We start from the raw sequence: 24,024 nt of genomic DNA, 5'->3' as shown, positions 1-24,024 counted from the left end.
CGGGCATCCAACTGCACAGCGCAGGCGAGACAACACCTTTATTTCTTGGGTCCTGTCAGGGTGCTTCTTCAAATAGTCAGGAAATACTAACTTTGGCCCTGACATCAGACACAGCTCCCCAATTTACCTGCACTGACGTGTCTTACACGTACCGTATCTCCCAAGCACACCCCCTTGTGCTCAACATGTGATAACACTCAGTAAATATTTCATGACTCAAGTGAGCAAGAAATACTAACAAAAGTAAAGGAAAGGTGAAATTTTTATGAAGAAAGACACATGGGGGGAAATGCCAGGAATAAACAGCAACAACAGGGGACCTGAAAGGAATGGAAATGAGGCTCCTGCTCAAGAGGGATGATGTCATCCATTGGTCTAAGTGCTGTCAATCAAGAAAGCAAGGTTTGATCAACTGAATTAGCTCAGGTCCCCTGCAGAAAATCACATGAGTTCACAAACATCCTTGTCATTGATCAATGCATTAGACCAGACACTCCAAATAAAAACTATTTTTCTGTAGAGGTTGAATTCACCTAATTGACTGGAGACTGTGGAAATGAACAAGCTGTTTCCCAACCTCCACTGTCTGTTGACCATACAACACACACCAAAGCTTTTCCTCTTTTGTGGTACTGGTCAGTGTGGATGCAAAGAGAAATCCGCCTGTAAAGGAATTATTATAACTGCAGGATTCTCTTCGCTAACCAAAAAATTCAAAACAAACAAGAAAGGCAATATGTGCTCCAAAATAAAGAAGAAATGCCTTAATGTGATACAATCTGTTGTGTTCTTACAAAGATCTTCACAGTCACCCTGACTCAGAAGGTCCTTCCTCACACTTTCTCCAGAGCATAATTACTCCCATTCTCCTGTCTTAGGTAGAGAGAGGGAAGAAAACAATGAAATATTTAAGTCTTCCTTGGAGGAGACAGGTCTATCAGAAATGAAGCAGGAAGTTGAGTCATACGTCAGATTCAGCCAGGCCTCCCCTTGGCTGCCCTCTCCTCCCCACAAATAGGCCCAGGGGAGATGGAGCCATAATAGCTCTTCCCCATTCCAGAACGCTGCTCTCCCTGACCCCATGCCCAGGGGTAGCCCCATCCGCAGCCTGACCTGTCATGGTCCCTGCACTTGAGCCCTTATTCTTCAACGGCCAGAACTGCAGCCTGGCCAGGTACCCCCAATCCCCTCACCACTGCCTGGGCACAAAGCTTCCTGCTGGACCTCATTCTTGGGCCTGGGATCCTGCTGAGACACTGCCCTGCCTCCACATTCCACCGGATCCAGTCACTTTCACTTCTGCCTCCTCTGCCCAGGCTCTGCCTGCCTGGGGCCATCGGGGTCCACCCGCTGCTGCAGGCGGGAGTCTCCCTCGCCTATACTTCAGTTTGTCTCCCCAGAGCCTGCAGAGTCCCACTGGGCAACTGACCCATGCACAACATCCAATGTGGTTAACTGTCGTGGTCACTGTGGTTAGCCAGACAATCCCCTGCACCCCCACTGCCTGTGCTTTCAGGGGGGAAGTAGTCATTCCAGGAGTTTCTGGGAAGTTTGGCCTCTGCCAGCTTTCCACTGAGCGCCTCTCAGGAAACTGACTGCAACTGAAGACAGTCACCTCCACCAAGGTCTTGCCCCGCTTCTGGAGCTACCATAAGTGACGAGCAGTCATGCAGGCATTCAAAGGCCAGTTCCTTGCCAGAGGATGGCAGAAGACTGCTGTGACTACATCTGCCCAGCCTGGCTACCCTCTCTCTGCACATGAACACCCAAGAGCACACCCTGGCAAATGTCCCTCAGACAAACCCCTGCCCCAGTGTCGGCTTCCCTGGGACCCTATCCATGACAGGCCAGTCCCTGAGTGCTCTGCTTCATCTCCTGAATTCCTTGGAATCCCATAGATAATAAGGAATCCACTCTGTGCGCCCATTTTATGATGTCAGGTTACCAAGTCCTGCTCAGAGGATTGTGTAAAAGTGTTCAGACTTTCAAGTGCAGCTTCATCAGGAGAAAATAAGGACTGGGGTACGTTCCCCCAAAACTGTTCACATCCCAACCTATGCACAGCTAATCTTACATTTCCCAGGGATTTTCCTGTCTAGGGACATTAAGGTCCTTTAGATGGGCATCCTGGATCATCAAGTGGGACCCAGTGTAACTCACAGCTTCTTAAAATCAGAGGGCAGGTCTTGGCTGCAGAGAGAGAAGTGACTACAGAAGAAAGGCACAGAAAGGTGGCACGTTGCTGGCTTTGAAAATGGAAGGAGGGAGTCACAAGGCAGCTCTCGAAGCTGAGAAAGCACAGATATAAATTCCCTTATTGCTGCTTGACAAGCACCCAGCCCTGCCAGCTCCTTGGTGTTAGCCGGACACCAGGGTCAGGCTTCGGACTTACAGTCTATAACATTATAAGTTTGTGTTATTTCAAGCCACTAAATTTGTGGTAATTTATTATGGTACCAAAAGAAAACTAATCCTGGAGAAAGAGCCCTTTTATGGACACCCTTCATTTACTTCCCACTTCAGCGTTCTGCTTCATGCTTGACTGGGGCTCCGTCCAGGAAGGCCTGAGACCTTTGTTGACAATACCACCAGGGTCACATGAACAAACCCAGCCAACCTTGCAAAGTCAACAATTCATATAAGGATAAAGAGGAATCCTAAGAAGATGGACAATTCCCTAGGAGGTCATTCCCCAACTCTCATGATCCCCCACAGCCAAGAGGCAGAAGAGCAGAGTTATAAATGAGTGGGCTGAACTTTGCTGCCACTTCATCTTCTAAATTTAAAAAATATATATATTCACAAATTTTCTGGCTCAAAGGCATACATCTTAAAATTCATACTTCCTACATTTATTTATTTATTTATTCAGTACTGCTGGGGAATGAACCCAGGGCCTTTCACAAGCTAGGCAAGTGCTCTACCACTGAGCTACACACCAGCCCTTATGCTTTTCGTTTTGAGCCTAAGTAGAAATATAGCATAAAACAATGTTGGTCCTGACTGAAAAGTAATTTGGAGATGAGAGAGCTAATATTCAGTAACTACCTGCCTTTAAAAAGACAAGAGTATACTTTCTGAAATATTCACAAAAATATGCTGATAGTAATGGAATAAGAACACAAACTCAGTGTGTCTCCTAAGTAGAGTAGTAATCACCATTTGAATGCGTGTGCTGGGACCATTTTGAGGTTTAATTTGCATGGGTAGCAATCTTAAAGAGAAGCAGGAAGATTTAAATCAAGTTAGTAACTGTGAGGTCATCTGAGTAAAGAATTCTTCTCCCTGCCTAGAAAGATAAATAGACCATATATAGCTACAGAATTTCACTTGACTTTGGCTTTTTACGTTCAAAAAGAGACTTTATCTGCCATCAAGAATGTGTATATGAGAAACTCATGGCATTTAAAGACCCCCAAATAGAATCATTCAAGATGATAAAGTGCTTTGATCATAAAATCTGAGGCCCACTGGAAAGATCAAATCACTGGGGATCACTGGTTGCCAAGCTGCCCACCTGTAGGGCAGCGAAGCTCTGCAGACCACGAGGCCGGCACAGGCTATTTCTGAAAAGGCCTCAGTGTGTCTCAAGTACTGAGGCAGGAGAACCAGGCCTCTGGCCTTGTCAGTGACCCTGAGGAAACTGGACCTTCTGGCACACAACAGGGTCAACCACATTCAATCCCCTTCAAAATCAACAGACAGGACTGTCATTCACCAAGACAGTCAGGAACAGACGCATCGGGGCACTTAACACATTGGGAAAAATAGATAGGCCTGAGTACCCCGTTAAACAGGTTTGCACGGGTTTGGTTTCCCACACAGTAGGTGTCTGAGTAAGGTAGTTCCCGTGTGGAAGGAAACTTGGGAGTTTTAAGGCTGGAGCGAGGGAACAGTAGAGCCAGGAAGTGGGAAAGGAAGCAGGGATGGCCATCGATGCGCAGGGTGCCGAGGACCTAGACCACTGGACTTTCCCACCAGGACACATATGACAGACGACTTCTCCCACGGAAGAGCCAGGGCGCAACAGGACAGTGGGTGGTGAAGTCGCTTTGTCGCTTTTCTTCCCACTCCAGGAAACACACTGGAACAGAAGTGTGGGCGGAGAGCTGACCCACAGTTTAAACAATAATTCTCAAACTTCAGCACAGTGATTTGAGGGCCGTCTGTCATACACTATGTGCCCCAAACCAGTCCCAATGCTCCATTTGAGAATTTCGGATAGTTGTTTTCCAGTTACTATGGCTGTATGATAAACCTCCCCTAAACACAGTGGCTTAAAACAATGACCTTATTTTGGTCATGAATCTGCAATTTGGACAGAGCTCATCAAGGATCGCTCCTATCTGCCCCATTCAGCTTTCACTGGGCCAAAGATGGGGGTGGAGGCAAGTGAACTGGGTGGGGAGGTTGGGGAGGGCTTGGTTGGCACCATGTGAAGTCCCACTCATCCAACCAGGGACTCCACAGTCCCCTCTGTCTCTTGTGGTCTTATCTGCCTCCATCTGACCTCTGCACTATGGGAAACTCCGGGTGGCCTGACTTACATAGCAGCTCAAGGCTTGGAAGGTGCGCCTCTTCCAAGAGGGCAGGAGTGGGTAAGGGGCAGGCAGAAGCTTTGGCACGTTGCCTAAGGTCACCAGAAAGCAGCATCCCTGCCACCAACTATTCTTCACATGGGAGCTGCCCCATACTCAAGAGGAGGGGAATTCAACGTCACCGTCGTATGGGAAGAGTGTCAGAGAAGTTGCAAAACTGTGTGAAAACCAGCACATTAAGTACAGAGGCAGAGGAAGAACGCAGTCCCAGAGACCCTGGAGAGAAGCACAGGGCAGGTCGGATGGCAGGAGGCAACTGAGAAAGGACATCAGGAGGCAAGCCCAGGACGTGCCTTTTCACTATGAGCAGAGGAACATGGGGGCGGGGGCCCCTTCCAGAAGAACTGGGAGGCACTGGGGTTTTCCATGGCGCCCTCTGAGTCAGAGGGAAGAGGAAGTGCCAGGCCAGGGCTCCAGCCAGAGGTGAAAGCCACTTCCCCAAAGGCCAGAGTGACCCTGTGACAATGCAAACTGCTTGAGGAAGGGTAGAAGGGGAAGAGCAGGTAATCTGAGACAGTAGGAAGGGAGCAGATGTAACAGGAGAAAAAGCAGTGACCAAAGGACAGCAGAAGTTGAACATCCCAGAAGTCAGGGGAAAAGAGTTTCCAGAGAAAGCCATCCCTGTCTTACTCGGAGTGAAAAGGAAAAATTAAGGGCTGGGGAAGTAGCTCAGTGGCAAAGCGCTTTCACAGGAAAAGTGGGGCCCTGGGTTTGATCCCCAGTGCTGCAAAAAATGGAAACTGAGAAAAGGACACCGGATTTTGCCCAGAACACATTTTTGGGAGATCTATTTTATTTCTGCAATCAGTACAAAGAGAGGCAATCATTTCTCAGTAAGTAGAGCTGATGCCTCAAACAAAATGCAATGTTTTTATGTTAAAATAAGCAGTTGCCCTGCATGAGAAGCATCTGAAAACTACCCAAAGCTAGCACACTTAGGGAGCTTAACTTCTTCCCCAGGGACTGGACTACCATCCTTCCTGATAAGCCTATCTCAGGGCAAACACACCCAGCCCCAAAGGGCCATTGGCTACACCCTCCTCTATCAGCCGCCCTGCCCAGCCCTGTCACGTTCTGATTGTGCCTGGTAGTAACACCAGTTCCCATGGACTTGGAAGTCAGCAGTTTTTAAAATCCAGTGTGAATGTGTAGGAAATGGTTTCAGTTCTGTTTTTAATAGAGTGTTAAAATGTGCTTAAATTATTCTAAAATAAAATGGCCCTGTTACAATTGAAAGCAAGTCTACCTGAAAATCTCCAAAAGGGGACAGGGAAGTCTATTTTCATGGTATGAAGGGCCAAGGAGACTGCAGCAAAAAGACAGGCCTAAATTAAGGACAGTACAACATCTACAGACCAAAGGAACGGTGCAGTCAGAGAGAGGGAAACGGGCACAGAGGCAGGGTTGGCATCCTGCTCTCTGTTTTGGATCCTATCAGTAGTGGAAATGAGTTTCCCTCTCCTGTGAAGCAGCTCAGACTGATGGTCTGCAAGGACCAAGCCAGCCACATGAGAAACCAGCCACATGAGGGCTGTATTTAAAAGGGGCATGAGATCAGAGACCTTCAAAACCAATGTGCTGCTACACACCTGTAATCTCAGCCACTCAGGAGGCGGAGGCAAGTTTATCACAAGCGGGAAGCCACTTAGAACCTGTCTCAAAGTAAAAAATAAAAAGACTGGGGATGTATGTCAGTGGTAAAGCACCCCTGGGTCCAATCCCCAGTACCCAAAAACAAAACAAAACAAAACAAAAAAGTAGAAGATGATCTGTGATAAAGCACCTTGCTCACCATAAGGATATAAATTTCTGTAAAACTTGCTCTTAATTATATGTAGCTTCAGTCCATGATGAGATGATAGTTGGAATTCAGCATTTTTATAAATGTTTTATAATAATGTAAAAGCCCCTGGATCCAATCCTACTCCTTCTGTGATTCTGGCCCACACACTGAAGTCTAGACGTCATAGCTACTGGCAGCACATGTTCTAGGTCAAAACCTATGAAGTGGCCCTCTTGCATATTCTATCCTGTAACATGTCAGCAAATCCCAAGAATCAGTGGAGTTTAGATTAAAGAGAAAATAAAGAATAAGCTGAACATATCTACAGAAATCAAATATTATACTAATAAAAATGAATTACACATATATGCAACATACAAATGAATCTGAGAAACATAATATTAAGTTAAAAAATTCACAAGAAGAAAGTTGTGATTGCAATCACTCCTACACAAGAACGAGTCAGATTAGCTACAAAAGCAAAGCCTTTAAATCTGTCAGGGAGCCAAAAATGCAAAGAAGCCTAGATATGGCAAAGCCTTTCTCAGGAGAAAAAGGCCATCAAATGCTTCCATCCCCAATGAAGCAGTGGGAAGGATCAGAACATCATAGACAGCACTGAATAAGCCAGCTAAACTTTCAACCAGCATCAGGAACCATGGGGGACTTCCAAATAGATCAGAATTCCAAGGATTCTTGGCCACAGAGTAGGTGTGTGCCACCAGCCACCAAGAGAGTTGAAAGACATCTGATCAAGGCCTATGTCATAAAGGGTTAGAGCATAAAACTGAGAATGTCACTCTCTAGACACTCCAGACCACTGAAGTGGGCCTCCAAACTTGTGCAGAGCAGCCAGTAGAGATGTCCTGAGATTTAGAAAGCCAAGGCCAGATTGAAAGCAAAGATAACTCCCTGGTGTCCCAAAAAGCTGGCAGTCAGGCTGAAAAACAGAGGGAAATCATTTACAGTTCAGAAAACTAGCGCTGGGCTAGAAAGCATAAAGAAATCTTTAGTTTGCCCAATGCTCAGAACTCAAGCCCTATAAAAAGAAAATTCCAATTCTGCCCTTAAAACATCTAAAGCCAGTGATAAAATGAATCTAAATAAAGCTTCCCCCAAACCTACACCCATTTCAATTATAAATTGAGCATTCCTAATAGAAAAATCCCAAATTCAAAAGGCTCCAAAAAACAACATTTTTGAGTGCCATCATGATGCCATGAAGAAGATTCCACACCTGACCTCATAAGATGGGTGGCAATCAAAATGCAGGCAAACTAAAAATATTATACAAAATTTCCTTCAGGTTATGTGTGTAAGGTGCATATAAAACATAAACCAATTCTGTGTTTTGGTTTCATGTTCAAGATATCTCATTAAGTATACATACAATTCCAAAATTTGAAAAATAAATAAGATTCAAAACACTTCTAGTCTCAAGCATTTGAGATAAGAGATACTCAACTTGTACAAATCTGATTGACTCAGCCCACACACCAGAGACCTGAAAACATCTTAAATTACTACAGTTTCTATAATTCTTTTACACACAATGTCTGGCATTCAATAAAAAATGATGAGGCAATGTTGGGGTTGTGGCTCAGGGGTAGAGCATTCGCCTAGCATGTGTGAGGCACTGGATTTGATCCTCAGAACCACATATAAATAAAAGGTACTGTTGTGTCCATCTACAACTAAAATTTAAAAAAAAACAACCACGATTTTAAAAAAGTTTAATGATGAAGCATGCAAAAAAGGAAGAAAATATAGCCCACAGTCAAGAGAAGAAATAGGAAAAAAGTAGATTCACATAAGATAAGATGTTAGGATTATTAAGCAAGAATTTTAAAATAACTACCAAAAATATGTCAAAGGATATAGTAGAAAATATGGACATGAACAGATAAATATTTTCAGCACAGGACAGGAAACTATAAATTTTAAATTTTTTCAGTGTAGAAATGTTCAAAATATAAAAAATATGAGAAAATTTATCAAAAATGGCTTAACATAGAAAGGATCCATAAATCTGAAGACTAATAGGAATTACCTAAACTGAAACACAAAGAGAAAAAAAAAATAAAGAAAACACATGAAATAAAATATCTAATACATCTGGGACTATATAAAATGGTTTTGTATAAAAGTAATCAGAGTTCCAGGAAAGGAAAGAGAAGGGGATAAAAGAAATGTTTGAAGAAATAATGGATGAAAAATTTCCCAACCTGATGAAAGATATTAACCCACAGATCCAAGAACCTCAGCAAACTCCAACAGGGTAAATATGGAGAATGTCACACATAGGCACATCATACTTCAACTGTGAAAAAAAGAAAAAGAAAAAGAAAAAAAAATGAGCTAGAGAAATATCACACATTATATATAGGAAAGAAATTCTAAAAAATAACAGCTATTTTCTCAACCGAAAAAAAAAAAAAGCCAGAAGACAACTGGCCAACATCATCAAACTGTCAGCACCGAAGTCTATATCCACTGAAAATATCCTTTAAGATGACAGCAAAATAAATATTTTCAGAAAAAGCAAAAGCTAAGAGAATTTGTCACCAGCAACTCCACAGACAAGAAATGCAGGGTAAAAAGCACTTTAAGCCAAGTGTGGTAGTGCACCCTTGAAATCCCAGTGACTCAGGAAGCTGAGGATCACAGTTTGAGGCTAGCTTGGGCAACTTAGTAAGACCCTGCTCAAAGGAAAAAGGGGGGGCTGCAAATGTAGCTCAGTGGTATAATGCCTCTCATTCAAACCCCAGTCCCAAGTCCAGGGTTTTGGTGGTGGTGCACTTTAAGCCAAAAAGAAATGATACAGTGAGTACCCAAAATTGCAAAATATGTGAAGATAAATATGAAAAGCCCATTTGAACTGTTAGATATTTTATAAATGTACATATGTATGCATGTTTTATGTGTGTATATATGTATGTTATATTTTATATCTGGATGTATGTCATGTTTTAAAATATCTGTATCTCTTATATTTTATTTATTTGTTTGTTCCTTTTAAATAGTATTGACCACTTAGAAATAACATTACTGGCTTTATAGTACACATAGATATAAAATCTAGAACAATGAGAGTACAAAGGATGGGAAAAAGTAAGGAAATTAAAATGTTTCATGTTTCTTACATTATTCTTTAAGTACAACACTGTTACTTGGAGATAAAATATAACTGGTTAAAGTTGCAAATTGTGATCTCTTAAGCAACTACTAAAAATAGCACAAAGAAACATTCAAAGCTTTTTTAAAGAATATAAAAATACGCAGTTCATTTAAAAGAAGGCAGAAGATAGAAGAGAAAAACAAAATGCATATTAGATAAATAGAAAACAAATGCCAAAGTGATCAACATAAATCCAACTATATTGAGACAAGTGGCAAATTTTGAATATGGAATATTGTATTCATGTTCCTTCCTGAAATTGATCCTGGTATTGTGCTTATATAAAAGAATATTCTTTTTATTAAGAATTACATGTGGAAGTATTAGGACAAGAAGGGTCATGATGTCTGAAACTTATTCTTCAATGGCTCAGGGAGAAGATATAACAAACATCAAGACAAGGGAAAGAACAATGATGACAGAAACATATCAACAACCAATGAATCTGTCTAAGGGGCAGACAAGAATTCTATGAATTATTCTTGCAACTGTTCTAGAACTCTGAAATCATTTCAAACTAAAAAGTTGTTACATCTGAAGAATTAAATGTATTCAGTGTGATGCTCTTTTGTTAAGTAGATACTAAATCAATGTTATCATTTTAAAAAAAAGATTACATATGGCATGACACTCTTTTTATAAAGAAAAAATAAACCAAACTAAACAACCTATCATTTGAGAATGCATAAATGCAAAACCCTTGAGGAGAAAATAAAAAGGTGTAATAATGATTGACGAGGCTCAGTCTGTGATGGCCGCAGGGTAGGAGGGCTGTTGGACCTGGGCAGCAGCAGTGAGGGTATGAAGAGATTCAAAATGCTGCTACTATTTTTGCACCACAAAGAAATGATAAATGTTTAAGGAGATAAATATGCTTACCCTGACTTGAACATTACAAAATGTTTATGTGAACAGAAACATCATTTAGCACCACATAAATATGTATAATTTTATGTATCAATTAAAATTTTTTTAATGAAGAAAGCAGTGGTATTGATTGGTTATTGGACTGAATAGTAGTTTCATGAATGTTCTTTATAGTATTTTATTTAAGAACTTGTACCAAATACTATATAAAATCCTCTACATGAATTAATGTACTTTTTAAAGGTAAAAATTGAGGCAATAGAAGATCATCTGGTTTATAAAGATGAGTTTGAATTAGGGCTGGCCTTCATATCTAGAGAAGAGCCAAACAAGAGCTATAAGATGGACCCCACCTTTACCAGAACTAGTGCATATTTCATTAGACCCAGTTCCTGGATGTAACTTATTTAAGTATCTATTGACCACCAATGCCTTTTGCCTTCCTAACAAAATGAGCTACAAAAGAATGAAGCACTTCCTTGAAATCCTTAATTTAAATTCTCTGGCTAAGACATAATAACTCTGCCATGAATAAATTATGTGCAACATTGTACTGCAAAAGAAAAAAAAATCTCCAGGATATGCAGATATGACCCATTAAATAATTAACCATCACTCTATTTTAGGAACCTCTAGGAGTCCTTCCTGCATAATACGGGATCACTTCCCACTAGCTGAGAAATAATGCAATAAAAACGGGAGTGGTCAATAATATCCTTGAGAGCTTTATTTGATCAATTCGAGTGTCCAAAGTCAGAATCCATAAAACAGAAAATTATTCTATGTGCTGATGATTGTTCACTAACATCTCTCCCAATCCTGCTCTGCCCCCCCGCCCCGCCCAATATATATATCACAGATTGCTTTGTTTGCCTAAAACATTTAGGTCAAAAATAAAGAAACACTACAAAGAAGTCTTGGTTAGCCAAGTGAATCCCAACCCTACTACTAGTTTTCTAAGTGTCTAAGAAAGTCTCTCTCCTTGATTTAATTAACACACTTGAAAAGGGATGTTGCTTTATTCTGAATCCAGAAGAATTATACTGAATAGTCATAGTTTGTAAGGCAAATGTGTTCCACAGACATGATTAATGATAAATTTTATTAATGTGCCCAACTTTACAATTACACCAATAAACAAAAAATATTTATTGAGGGTCAGGTGTGATCAGGTTCTAGTCTAAGGACTACAGATATGGTAGTGGACAAACAAGGAGTCTCAACCTCCAGGGTCTTACCCATATTGACCTCCTACACAAATGAATGGCAAGTGCCTTCATGTCGAGAGGTCATTACTAAGGCTTTGTTCATTGTTTGTTTGTTTTGCAGCACTGGGGATTGAACCCATGCTAGGCAAGCATTTGACCCCTGAGGTACAACCCTCACCTTTTTTTTTTTTTTTTTTTTTGAGACAGATCTTGCTAAGTTACAGAGGCTGGCCTTGAACTTGTGATTCTCCTGCCTCAGCCTCCCAAGCAGCTGGGACTACAGGAGTACACCACTAATAAGGTTTCGAAGTCACCTAAAATCCTTGTGGGTTATAACTGTCCTTGGCACCATGACTGTGCTAACTGCAATGTGCCTTGGTAAGGTCTGGAGAGTCATCTACCACCATCTGTATCTGCCCCATGCTGTTCTACTGTGCACAGCATGGCTATTGTTTGGCCAAAAGAACATGGGACACTTTGCAGACATGTTTTCCTGAGGTGGTGGAGACCTGGATACAGTTCTGCAGAGGAAAGTTGATGAAATGGAGTCCTTAAATGTTATAAGAGCAGCACACAACAGATTCATTATAATGGAAATGACACTTTCATTTATGGGAGACAGCACCTGAAGCTATCATTTCAATGTCAAATGGCCTCAAAGACACGTGCATTAAAGGCTCATCTGGGGTGGGGGCACTGGAAGATGGTGAACCTTTTGGAGGTAAGGCTCTTAGGTCTTTGGGGCTGTGCCCTCAAAGGGGATTGTGAGACTCTGACCCCTTCCTTTTCCTCTTTTGCTTCCTGAATTGAACAGTTTTCTTTCCCATGTTTCCACCATGGCCATTCAGCATGTCCACCAGCCACCTAAGAGCAAGGAGTCCACCAAATCAGAGACTGAAAGCTCTAAAACCAGGAGCCAAAAAAGACCTTTTTTCATTGTAAGCTAATTATCTCTAGTATATTGTTGTAATGACAGAAACATGACTAACAGACAGAATTCTTCTGTTACAAGGGCAGCACCTTCTACTAGATTATAAAAGTTACCCCCTCCATGACAGTGACTTCATTATAGGAAGTGACATTTTTACCAGTGATAGTCCCAAGCTCTATCTTCAAGGCCAAGAATTCTACAGACTCACGATGTTCATCATTTATTTCAGAGTGGAATAACTAAATTGAAAAATCAAAGAAAGGAATAGAAGAAGAGAAGGAAAGAAAGAAAGAACAGAGAGAAAGAAAAAACATAAGGGTTTTTTTTGGGGGGAAAGGGGTACCTGGGATTGAACTCAGTGGCACTCCACCACTGAGCCACATCCCAGCCCTATTTTGTCTCATTCAGCTGCTTAGCGCCTCGCTAAATTGCTGAGTCTGGCTTTGAACTCCAGATCCTCCTCCCTCCTCCCCTATTCTAACTCAATCCTCCGCCTCCCAAGCTGCTGGGATTACAGGCATGGGCCACTGCGCCCCGGCAACATAAGGTTGTTTTTTCTTGTGTGGCGGGGCGGGGTTTGTTTGGCTCTTTGTTTTAATCATCAATGGATTCCTAGCAATGAGAAATTTGAGACTGTTCCCAAATTTCACATTTGAGCAGCAATAACACATTGGAACTGTCCGAAGTGACAGCACAGAATTGGGTGCCACGGTCACACCCTTGACCTAGGCAGGTCCCCTGCACCTTCTTTCTGCCCCTGTGATCAAGAGACTGTAAAATTTCAATATTTCAGAACCAAAGCCTTTTTAGTTTAAAAATTCCAGCTATCAAGAAAAGTAGGCTATGACAGAGAGAGAGATTGAAGAGAGAAAGAGAGAGGGAGGGAGAGAAGTGAAGAAACTGATGGTGTTCGCTGATCTTTCCAAATCCTGGTTCTGGAGTCTTTCATGAGGCTTAATACCTTCAGGAGCAGTGAAGTGTGTGGGCTGCCGTCCGCTCCCTTCCCTCAAACGCTATGAAAAGCCCTCACCTCTCCGTGGTGCTCCACAGGCTGAATGAAGGTGGCACAGGTGGGCAGTCCTGGGCTGCCTGAGACAGGGTGCGGTGTTCCAGCTGCTCACACCTGGCAGCCTTCTCTACTGCCCGCACAATTCAGGGACGGAGGCTCCAAAAATGAAGATGAAACCCAGGGTCTGGATCAGCGCAGTTCCCCAGGCCCCTCAGGATTCCACTCTGCAGGGGCAGGACCTAGGACATGGCTTCACACAGGCTCCTGGGCTGTGCGACAGTCTTTCTTTTAATGAGTGACTGCACAGCTCCCATTATTTTGGCCGTAACATGCTCTCAATCACTCTCACTGTTCCTTATTAACCTATATATTCCCTTCCCTTGAAAGGCTCTCAGAAAAGGGCAGCCAGAGTCCTGGGAGGACTTCTAGGTGTACTCTGATGATATTTACCACTTACTGAGCAGTTGCTATATACTGGGCAATGCACTAAGTATGCTTTTTCATTTAATTGTCACAACATTTAAAGGTAGACATTATCAATCCCCTTTTATAGATTGGGAAACAGAGGCTAAAAAGACAAACCATTTGCCAGGGGTCATACTGTTGGGATCTGCCTTTCCAAAAGCCCTGTCCTTAACCATGTCTACACCTGGGGGGCAGCACAGTGCCTGAAGGAGCAGGAGCCTTCCCACACCAGTGCCAGCATCTTGGTGATCATGGGACCTGTCCCAGCCACTCACTTCATCTCCCAGATGGGAATACAAATTTCTACCCTGCCTTCCTCCAGCAGTTGAAGAAGCATCAGCATCTGTTGCTGAGTTCCAATAAGTTCATTTCTCTCGAACAAACATGTCCATCTGCTCAAGATCACAATAAGAGGAGTGGTGAGAGAAGAGGTGCAGATAAAGAAGTTCAAAACTGAAGTTACAAGTTAGGTGTTTTTCTTCTCACATTTTTCATTTGTCTTCCTGGAAATGTTGGGGATGGGGTCAGATTATAGTGTTTGACAATGAAATTCCATTAACATTAAAAGCTATCAAAATACAAAATTGAACAAAGTTGGGGACCATGTAGTATGCACTCAATAAATAGTAGAGGTGGGCCAGAAGAAAGACAGGCAGGGAGCACCTAATGCCGGTGTTTCCTGGGGATCTTATTTAATGATTAGCCAGTTGGTCTTTCATTTCCTATGCAAGTGGCTAATTGGCTCTTTGAGTGTCTAGCAAATTAATTTGGCCAAAGTTATTTAATTTCTTTCTATCCTTAGCAATGAGTAAAGAACTTAAAAGACAATGCTTGTGACAAAGCAATTAAATGCAGTGACAAACGGTCTTAGCAAGCCATAATATTCTGAAGTTTGAATTGACCTGTGATTTTTCTCAACTGAAGCCCCATAGGATGGGGCTCCTATTTTCCCAATAGTTCCAATTGCCTGGTTGAAGCAACACCCATGAAGATCAAACTTACTCTCTCTCTCTCTCTCTCTCACCACACACACACACACACTGACTCCCACAAAGCTGATACAAAAATAATGCTGCAAATAACACTCATAAAATCCCAGTGCATGCGCTTATCCCTTTAGTCATAGCATGACACTGATGCAGAAGATCTGTGACAACCTGCAAGGGGGACTCTGGGGGAACTCTCAGAAAAAAAGCACAGAGATCAAGAAATGAAAATGAATTTATGATGGTTTGGTTAGAAGCTATGTTTAAACTAAGAAAATAAAGATAGTAAGTACTAACTGGGATATCGGGGGAGGGGCTAGCCATCCAGCAAGGATTTGTGTATATATAAAAAATGAAATATTCATCATCCTACACAAAACACACTTGTGGCTGAAGCTCGGCAACGCAGTCACAAAATCAACCAACTGCCTCCACTCTTAAAAAGCCCTGAAAAGAGCAAAAATGCCAATATGGATCCATTCAAAACTTTTTGTTACTTTGGGAATATAGTGAATACAGCCCTACCACAGGCCTACCTGTAACTCAAGACACTGTTAGAGGGATGTGTGTCTCTGTTAAACACATAGCCTCACCATTCAGGTGGGTGGCAGTGGTCATTCTGCGTAGGATGCAAATATGTCAGGGACCTCTGTGGCCCTTCCTCTGGCTTCCGTGGATCTGTAGGGACAAGAGGCTGGCTCTGGATGGGGACCCACAGAAGCAAGAGAGGGGGCACAAAGCATGCCTCCTTGCTACACTGCACGCCCACTCCCACCCTTGTCCTCTCATCACATGATTTCACCAACTAATCTCAGCCATGCACAACAGGGACTTTTCTAGGAAACACCTGGAAAATCCACACAGTCAAAAATGCTGGAGAAATTTTGTGTGTGAGAAAGAATAGGGGGTGGGGGTAGCTTCCATCTGTGAACTCCCTCCTCTCCTATTCTAACTCAATCCTGTTAAAACTGTTCATCATAGCTCCGTGTTCAGAGAGAAAATGTTTCCCCTCGGAGAGTCTGAGGGTTCTGAGTGAAAAGCATTAACATTATCAAGAGACCATTCATTTCTGATTGAGACAGCATTTCCACTAGCAAAAGCCAGGCACAAGATCAAGCCCACTAATGCTTATCAAAGACAAAAGTAAACAACACAAAAGATTTTAATTAACTCTACCCAGCTGAAGCAGATGGAAACTGAAGGCATTGCATGCCCCTTAATAACCAGGTTATGGGAAGCTCAAAGAACTACCAATAAATACATTGCTTTTTCTTTTAAGTCTAGAGGGGAAAAATGACTACAACTTTCACTGAGCACAGCTATGGGAGATTACATAAGGAGCTGCAACCCAAATGCTGGACTCAATCACAGCAATTGAAACTGATTCAGAATATGGCTAAACTGCCTTACCTAATGACTATTAATAAATAAGAAGACCTTTCATTGGTTGGCAGGAAGATAGTTGCTACTGGCCAATTGATTCCTGAAAAAGGCTCACATGTACTTTTTTGCAGATAAAATTCTCAAAATCCCAAAGTATTTTCTCTGGCATCAGAAGTTGCCATATCTGGCCACACTTTTTCAGGCCTACATGTTTACTTTCACCTGTTCCCAAACTGTTTGTTTTGGACTTTTTAAAAATTGAAACTTCTTTGAAAGTGAAGAGTTTGGAAACCTCACAGGTAATCAGAACTCATTCATCAACAGTGAACAAGTAAGAAGAATGAAGGGGTGGGGGATGAAATTCTCCATTTAGGGTACACTAGGTAGCCTACACTTTTAAACCTAAAATAACCGAGATTTCTTATTATTCCGCAAAGTTACATAGAAGATTTAGCCAACTGAGCTTAATGCCCCACATCTTGTTAGCAAGGAGAAGGGGGGAAAAATCAAGTCTGCTTATTCCTGATTTAGAACTATCTCCGGAAGCCTCCTTCCCATAGAGGCTGCACCTGGGCTGGTGTACAGGTTCCCAAACTCGGTGGAGAGCGCCCCGATTCAGTCACCAGCGGCCCCACCTGCCAGTCCCACCCTGCGCAGGAGAGGAGCAAAGCCCGCCACACCGTACAAGTGTCCCACTACCCTCTCCTCTGCTTCCAGGAGCCTGGCCCTGCACGGCAGCATTTCGGGGTACTGAAAATCAAACAGACCCTTAATAGAACAGGAGGGCGGGCGGGCTGCCATTATATAATAACATAGAGCAGATAAGACTTCTAGAAAACGAAAGTAGTCGGCGGAAGGGGGAGGAAAGAGGAATGGGGCAACGGGGAGCTGTCGCCGCCACTTACTCGAAGGCGAAGAAGAGTCCGCTAGTAACCAGGATGAGGATGAGCGTCAGGTAGAAGACGCCCGTCTGCCGGGCCATCATGATCCTCCCGTTGCAGAAGAACTTGTTTCTGCCCGGGAACACCTCCCATTTCCTCCGGGCCGCGATTTTCTTCTTCTTGTGGGGCGACTCCATGGGGGAGGAGCTGTGGGTGCTGATCTGACTGTACTCGCAGTCTTTCATGGGCCCGCCGCCGCCGGGAGGCATCCACGAGGGCAGCCGGCTGGGGGCGCACACCCCCAGAAGCCCCCCGGCCGCGCGGGCCCCGCCGAGCCACGACCGCCGCCGGCCGCCCGGCCGCCCCCCGAGCCGCGGTGCCGCGACCCCTACACGGGCTCCCGGCTCGGCGACAACTTTACCGAGGACACCCAGGTTAACCCCTCGGGGAGCCCAGCTGTCATAGCAGAATCCGCTTTCGGCAGGGACGATGCTCGTCCGCAGCCCGCGGCAGCGGTCCTCCGTGGCTTCCAGCCCGCGTCCCGGGGCTCAGGGAGCCCCGTGGGGCGCGGGGGATCGCCTGGCAGACCCCCCGGTCGCCGTGCGCCTGGTCGCGCTCTCGACCCCGCCGCCCCTGAGCCCCCGGCCGCGCCTCGGTTCCGGCACGCCGACTCCGGAGCGCTGCGCCCCGAGGGGACACAAGGCGGCGGCCCCGGCGCCGGCTTCTTCAGGAGCCACTTCTGCGCCTCGGCCAGGTTTATTCTACTCCTTCCTCCCGGTGGCGGATCCTCCCAGGAGAGAGCGCTGCAAACTGGGCGGCAGCTCGCGGCACCGGCAACCCCTCCCAGGGGTGGGGACAGCCACGCACGTTATTCTGTCAGGATCGGCTCGGCAAGAGCCCCGGCGCTGCTCGCGCCGCGACCCCGCGTCGGCGCGCCGGGCAGCCGAGCCCAGTCCGCGGCCCGTGCGCAGGGCTCCCGGCGGAGGGTGGTGTCTGCGGCTCGCGGGCTGCGAGGCGGGGGACTCCCTGGCTTCCTACTGCTCAGAAGAGCCAGCCCCGGAGCTCCGAAGGCCGCCGGAGGGCCGTGGGGACACCGCCACAGACACTTGTTTGCAAGGCTCAGCCCCGGCGCGCGCGCGGCGCTCGGAACGGGTCCGCCTCCTCGCGGCCGGCTGGGCGGCGGCGCCCGCGCCTTGCCAGCCGTGCTCCTCCTCCAACTCCTCCTCCTGGCGGGCGAAGCCCCGGCACCGGCACGGCGGGGTCGCCGCCCCAGTCCCCTCCAGGCGGACGCCCTGGGCTCGGGGACCCGGCAGGCCCGGCGCAGCAGGCCTCCTTCCCTACGGCTTCGCCGAGGAGTGATCGGGCGCAGCGCCCGCGGCGCCGCCACGCCGTGCGCTCTCGGTGTCCGCCTGCAGGCTTCTCTCCCGGGTTATTGCCGGCAGCAACTGCTGCCTCGGGACACGCACGATTACACCGTCACTCGCAAACCCATTCTTGCAACTGCCGAGACCTGACGAGCCACGGCGCGGAGAGGTGACCCTCCCCGGCCTGTACCCCAACCCCGCGCGCTTCCTCTTCCTCCCCATCGGGGCGCTGGGTCGAGTCGCCGGGGGACTCTACTGATGACCCGGGAACGGGGTGGGGCGCCCGATGACAGGTCAGGGAGCGGCCGTCCGAGACAGGCCTGACTCTGGGAAGGACTGCGGGCGGGGGTCTCGAGGCCGAGCTTCCAAGGAAGGAGGAAAGAGAAGAGCCGAGGAATCTGGGTCCCCTTGCCCCGGCTAGGGCTTCCCTCCCATAGTAAAAGCCCCTTGGTAGCCAGGCTTTTTGAGTCGCTGCCTTCCGGCCCTTTCGCTCTCCACTTCTCCCCCACGGGCGCTCACAATTGGCTTGTTTTATTTCTCCCTCCTTTTCCCGGCGTACCCCCCTCACAAGCACTGGGACCGGGCGCCTGTCCGCTCCGCCCGCGCCTCCCTCCCCCAGGGGCCTGACAGCCGGGTGGGCCGGCGGGCGCAGCCACCTGGCCGCACCAGTCCCAGGCGCCTGCGCGCTCACGCCCTCTAGGCTTTGCAGCGGGGTCCAAGCCCTGGCTGCAGAGGGAGCCCAAGCTGGGGTGAGCACGGTCAAGGGGCCACTATGGAGAGCGAAAGCAGCAGGCGGGAACGCTCGATTTTCCGAGCCCCACTTTCCTTTCACAGCCCACTGGGATGTGTAGTTCCTCCTCTCGCTGTCCGGCTCCGAGAGGAAACAATGACTTTGGGACCAAAAAACTACAAGTCCCTGCATCCCCCGCGAGGAGGGCGGGAGAGGCGCGGTGCTGGGCGTTCTGGCGCTCGGTGGTTGGAGATGGGAACCAACAAAGGGGAGGGTGGGGTCGGTGCCTTCTCTGTGCTGACCACCTTGTGCTTTACACGTGTTCTTTGTCTGATCTTCACCACAGCCCTGCTAGACACTATTGAACTTGCCCAACATCACAAAGCTCCCCAGTGGTAGAGATGGCATTGAACCCAGAGCTCTATTTTCCTTACAAAGCAAGCCTTTCGGAGCAGTGTCACAAGGAGAAGAGGTTAACTGTCCAAAAGAGAAAAAGAAATATAGCCAGTTTCGAAAAGCTTCCTGTGGTCTGGAAAAAGTGGTGGGAATGGCAATTAGAATATGACGCGAAATAACAGAGAGTTACCAATTAAAATGGAATTTACAGGGGTCCATTCCAAAGCAGATTAGAGTCCTGGGGGAATGGATAGGCCCTTAAACACACAATCAGAATTAGTTTTCAATATTCTTTGACAGACAAACATATTACAGGGACAATTCTGTGGCTGCATTGTTCTTGAAAATTCAACTGGCAAGTCTCTGACATTTCAAATGAAAGCTTTCATGTCCTTTAGCTGTGGGGATCAAGGAGGTGTCATTCTATTTGTTGCAAGCATGTTTTCTCTGGGTATCCAATTAATATGCTAAATCCATTGTCTCCATGACTTTTAAAAGACTCCCACTCTGGGATTGGGGATACAACTCAGTGGACTGGGGGCTTGCCATTCCCAGCAACACCCCCCCCCAAGACTCCCACTGTTCTCAATTAAACCCAGTTTTTCTGGCACCATGGTTATGCTCTGTTAGAGATACCAAATACTAAAATATTTACAAGTGAAATGATACAAAGTCTAAGATGTGCTTTAAAACACTCCACCCATCCACCTATGAAAGACAAGGAAGTATAGAAGAAACAACATTGGAAACTGTTGAAAATTGTTGGTGTTAGGTAATGCACTGAATTATGTATTGCTGAAAATTACCACAAACTTAGTGGCTTTAAAACAACACAGATTTACCTCCCAGTTCCTGTGGGTCAGGTGCTCAGCACATTGAGTCCTCTGAGGAGGGTCTCACACCCGCTGCCAAGGTGTCAGCCAGGGTGTGTTCTCATTGCCTGGAGAATTGGCTTCCATGCTGTTTGGGGGGCGCTGGTAGGAGTCATTGCTTTGCAACTGTAGAACTGAGCACCTGGCTTCTTCTTGGTTGTCCACTAGAGACTGTTCACAGCTCTAAGAGGTCACCTGCAGTTCCTAGTAAAATACCTGTGGCTCATTATCTCCTGGCCTTCCCACCATGGCCACTGACTTCATCATGCCAGCAAGGAAAGTCTGCTAGCAAAACAGACTCTGATACATCACAATCACACAGAGGCCCCATCTAGTGTGCACTTTTTGTTGGCCAGAAAACAAGTGATTGGCTTCACATACATACACTCATACAGGATAACGGACACAGGATGAGTGTGTCCACCCAGTGCATAAGAGGGTTCGTTATGACATTCTTATCTGTTACATCCACTTGTGTTTATGTTTGGAATTTTTCATAATTAAAAAAAGTGAATCATTCATTTTTAAATATTATCTGCATTATCCACAACAAATGCTGATTTCTAGGTACACTGTGCTGTGATTTCTTTATTTTATTTTATTTTTAGTTGCAGATGGACACAATACCTTTATTTTATTTATTTATTTTTATGTGGTGCTGAAGATCAAACCCAGTGCTTCACACGTGCGAGGTGAGCACTCTACCACTGAGCCACAACCCCAGCCCCACTGTGCTGTGATTTCTTACAGATATCTTTCTAGGGCTTGTGTTTCTTACCACTCCCATGTATATCAAGGCCTTATGTATTAATTAATAGCTAATAATCACCATACTAAGCCCTAAGGCAATCACTTCATTTGTGTGGGTGACTCAGATTTGAATAAGTTCACTCAAACCTGGACTGGCAGCCATGGATTTTAGCTCACCAAGTAACACCTTCTCTTTAAGGTATGGTGGAATTCATTCACTCATTCATTCAATCATTTCACCATTATTTATTTCAGGACCTGATCTGTGCTAAGTATTTTTAGCAGCAAGGACATAAAAAAAACCAAGAAGAGTGATTCTATTTAGGGAATGAAGAGAAGCAAAGGAAGCAAACAGCTAATAAATAAATGACTCAATAATAAGACAATTTCAAAAGACAATTACAAAAATGAAGCACAAATCAAGGTTATGGGATAGACTGGAGCTGGTGAGGAACCTCTGCAGAAGAGACACTGGGGCAGAGATGGGAGCCATGAGAGACAGGAAGTCCAGAGGCCTCACAGCAGAAGAAGCCTGGAAATTTCCAGGAGTGCAAATAAACAAGTGTGCTGGAGTAGAGCAAGGAACAGAGACAGGGGTTAGAAAGAGGGCTGGGAGGAGACACTGAGGCACTGGAGTTGATTCTGCCTGGGCTGGAAGTTCACTTACTTTGTATCTATCCATCACTGGTTCAAATGTGAAGTCATCGGACAGAAGAGTAACATACCAAATTCCCTTCAGGAATATATAGATTCCAAACCTCAATGTTGGAAGATCCTCAGTGCATCTAGAATTATAGAACAAAGAATTTATTTTGCATAAGAGGAAAATGAGACCCAGAAAATTCCTTCAGAATGCCTCACATATAACAGATAATCCAAGAATGAGCCTTCATTTGAAAGGGTGCATTCTCTGATTTAAAACTTTAGGAAACTGATACTGAACAATGACTTCATGCCTGTCATGTTCAAGGCTGTGTGATATAGAAATTGAATATGATCGAAGAAAGTATAATCTAGTTTGGAAATCAAGATGGAGAAACATGAGAAATTATATAAGAAAATTGTAAAAATAACTATCTTTTCTCGGGTATCTTCCTGTATTAGGTGATAGCATGTTTCTTTATACATTCAGCTTATTAAATTCAGAGGACATCCAATGAGGCAGGGGCTATAATCTTTGTTTCATAGAGGAAGAGACTGAAGATCAGAGAAATTTGGTGATTTGCCTAAAGTTTCACAGGAACTAATGGAATCAAGATGGAGGAGATCCGTGTGTCTCTCCGAGCCCACTGCACAATGGTAAAAATACACCATGTCTGATGAACAGCCAACTGAGTCGAATTGAGGAAAGTATCTTGTTCTCAGAGCTAAGAGAACTCTCAGGCCTGAACTACAGCAAAGTGTGTCTGTGTCTGTGTCTGGGACAATCTGGACAGGCAGAACAAAAGGGGTTAGTATCTCAGGGAAGTGGGAATGGTATAGTCAGGTGAGCAAATTGGTAGCAAAGGGCAGTCGACAAGATCCAAGTGCCCTGATTCATCTGGAAGGGGATTCCAGAAGCAGCACTAGGTATAGCAAGCGTACCACTGGCACCTAGAGCAACCAGCTGCCCTCCCTGGATTGCTGGTGACATCTTTGATTCCAGTGGTTGTTCTCTTCTCAGCTGCAAGGATCCACTGACAACAGGGGTTATGTTATCAACAAAATTGAGATTTTTTTCCTTTCTCAGAATACCCACCAGCAGCCAAGAGGGAGGATGGTCCTGTCCACTGTGGAAGGGGACGTGTTCAGACCCCAGCACATTGCATGGCCTGTACACTTTTCAGGGCAGGATGGGTGTACACCCAATATGGTCTGAGGGACACTGTCCTAGGAAAACTGTGAAACTGTCATAAGGAATTTTACCTGAGTTCTAGGATACCAGGAAGCAACTCTGGAAACCACATTCATTTCTTCAGAAAATCAAACACCCTGATTCCTTCCAACCCAGTTTTCTTACATTTATTTGTACATGTGCTCAGCACATTTGGAAAGAGCTTGTGTCAAAATGCAAGATGTTTAAGCTTGTTGCTGGGGTGCGTGCCTGTAACCCCAGTGATTTAGGAGGCAGAGGCAGGAAGATCCCAAGTTTGAGGCCAGCCCGGGCAACTTGGTGAGACCTTGCCCCCAAATAAATAATATAAAGGGCTGGGGGTATAGCTCAGTAGTAAGGCACACCCTGATGTTTAATAAGCTCAACACTACAAAAAAAAATGACATAAAGCAGGAAAAATTTAATTTTCCTCAAGAAAAAATTTTTTTTCTTGCCTTTTAAAAATGTTATTAGTGGGGCTGGGGTGGTGGCTTAGCCGTAGAGCACTTGCCTCGCATGTGCAAGGCCCTGGGTTCAATCCTCAGCACCACATAAACATAAATAAGTAAATAAAATAAAGTTATAAAAAAATGTATCAGTGAATCATACATAACAGTGGGGTTAATTTTCACATACTCATAAACATATAACATAGTTTGCTCCATTTCAATCTCAAGTACTTTCTGTACTTCTCCCCTCACCCTCTTTGGCCTTTCTTTACACAAAAATATTACTTTTTAATATGCTTACAAAAATAATACCTGTACATTA

At 45.0% G+C, this 24,024-nt stretch overlaps 1 protein-coding gene across 2 annotated transcripts in view; it reads right to left on the bottom strand.

Moving 5' to 3' along the window:
* The window catches only part of Zdhhc14 (zinc finger DHHC-type palmitoyltransferase 14), a 265,926-nt gene extending 247,489 nt beyond the window's left edge, over positions 1-18,437 (bottom strand). For both annotated transcript variants that reach the window (XM_046456571.2, XM_046456572.2), the window contains exon 1: positions 17,314-18,437. In XM_046456571.2, coding sequence (XP_046312527.1) covers positions 17,314-17,558 — 245 coding nt within the window. In that variant the 5' untranslated portion in view covers positions 17,559-18,437. The remainder of the gene's footprint in view (positions 1-17,313) is intronic.
* Between the last annotated feature and the right edge of the window lie 5,587 nt (positions 18,438-24,024).

Source organism: Marmota monax, unplaced genomic scaffold (genome assembly GCF_021218885.2).
Source record: "Marmota monax isolate L192 unplaced genomic scaffold, Marmota_monax_Labrador192_F-V1.1 WCK01_AAM20220418_F8-fsc00164, whole genome shotgun sequence".
Classification (NCBI taxonomy): domain Eukaryota; kingdom Metazoa; phylum Chordata; class Mammalia; order Rodentia; family Sciuridae; genus Marmota; species Marmota monax.
Note: the sequence above shows the minus strand (reverse complement) of the source record. Positions and strands in the feature narration are given on the sequence as shown.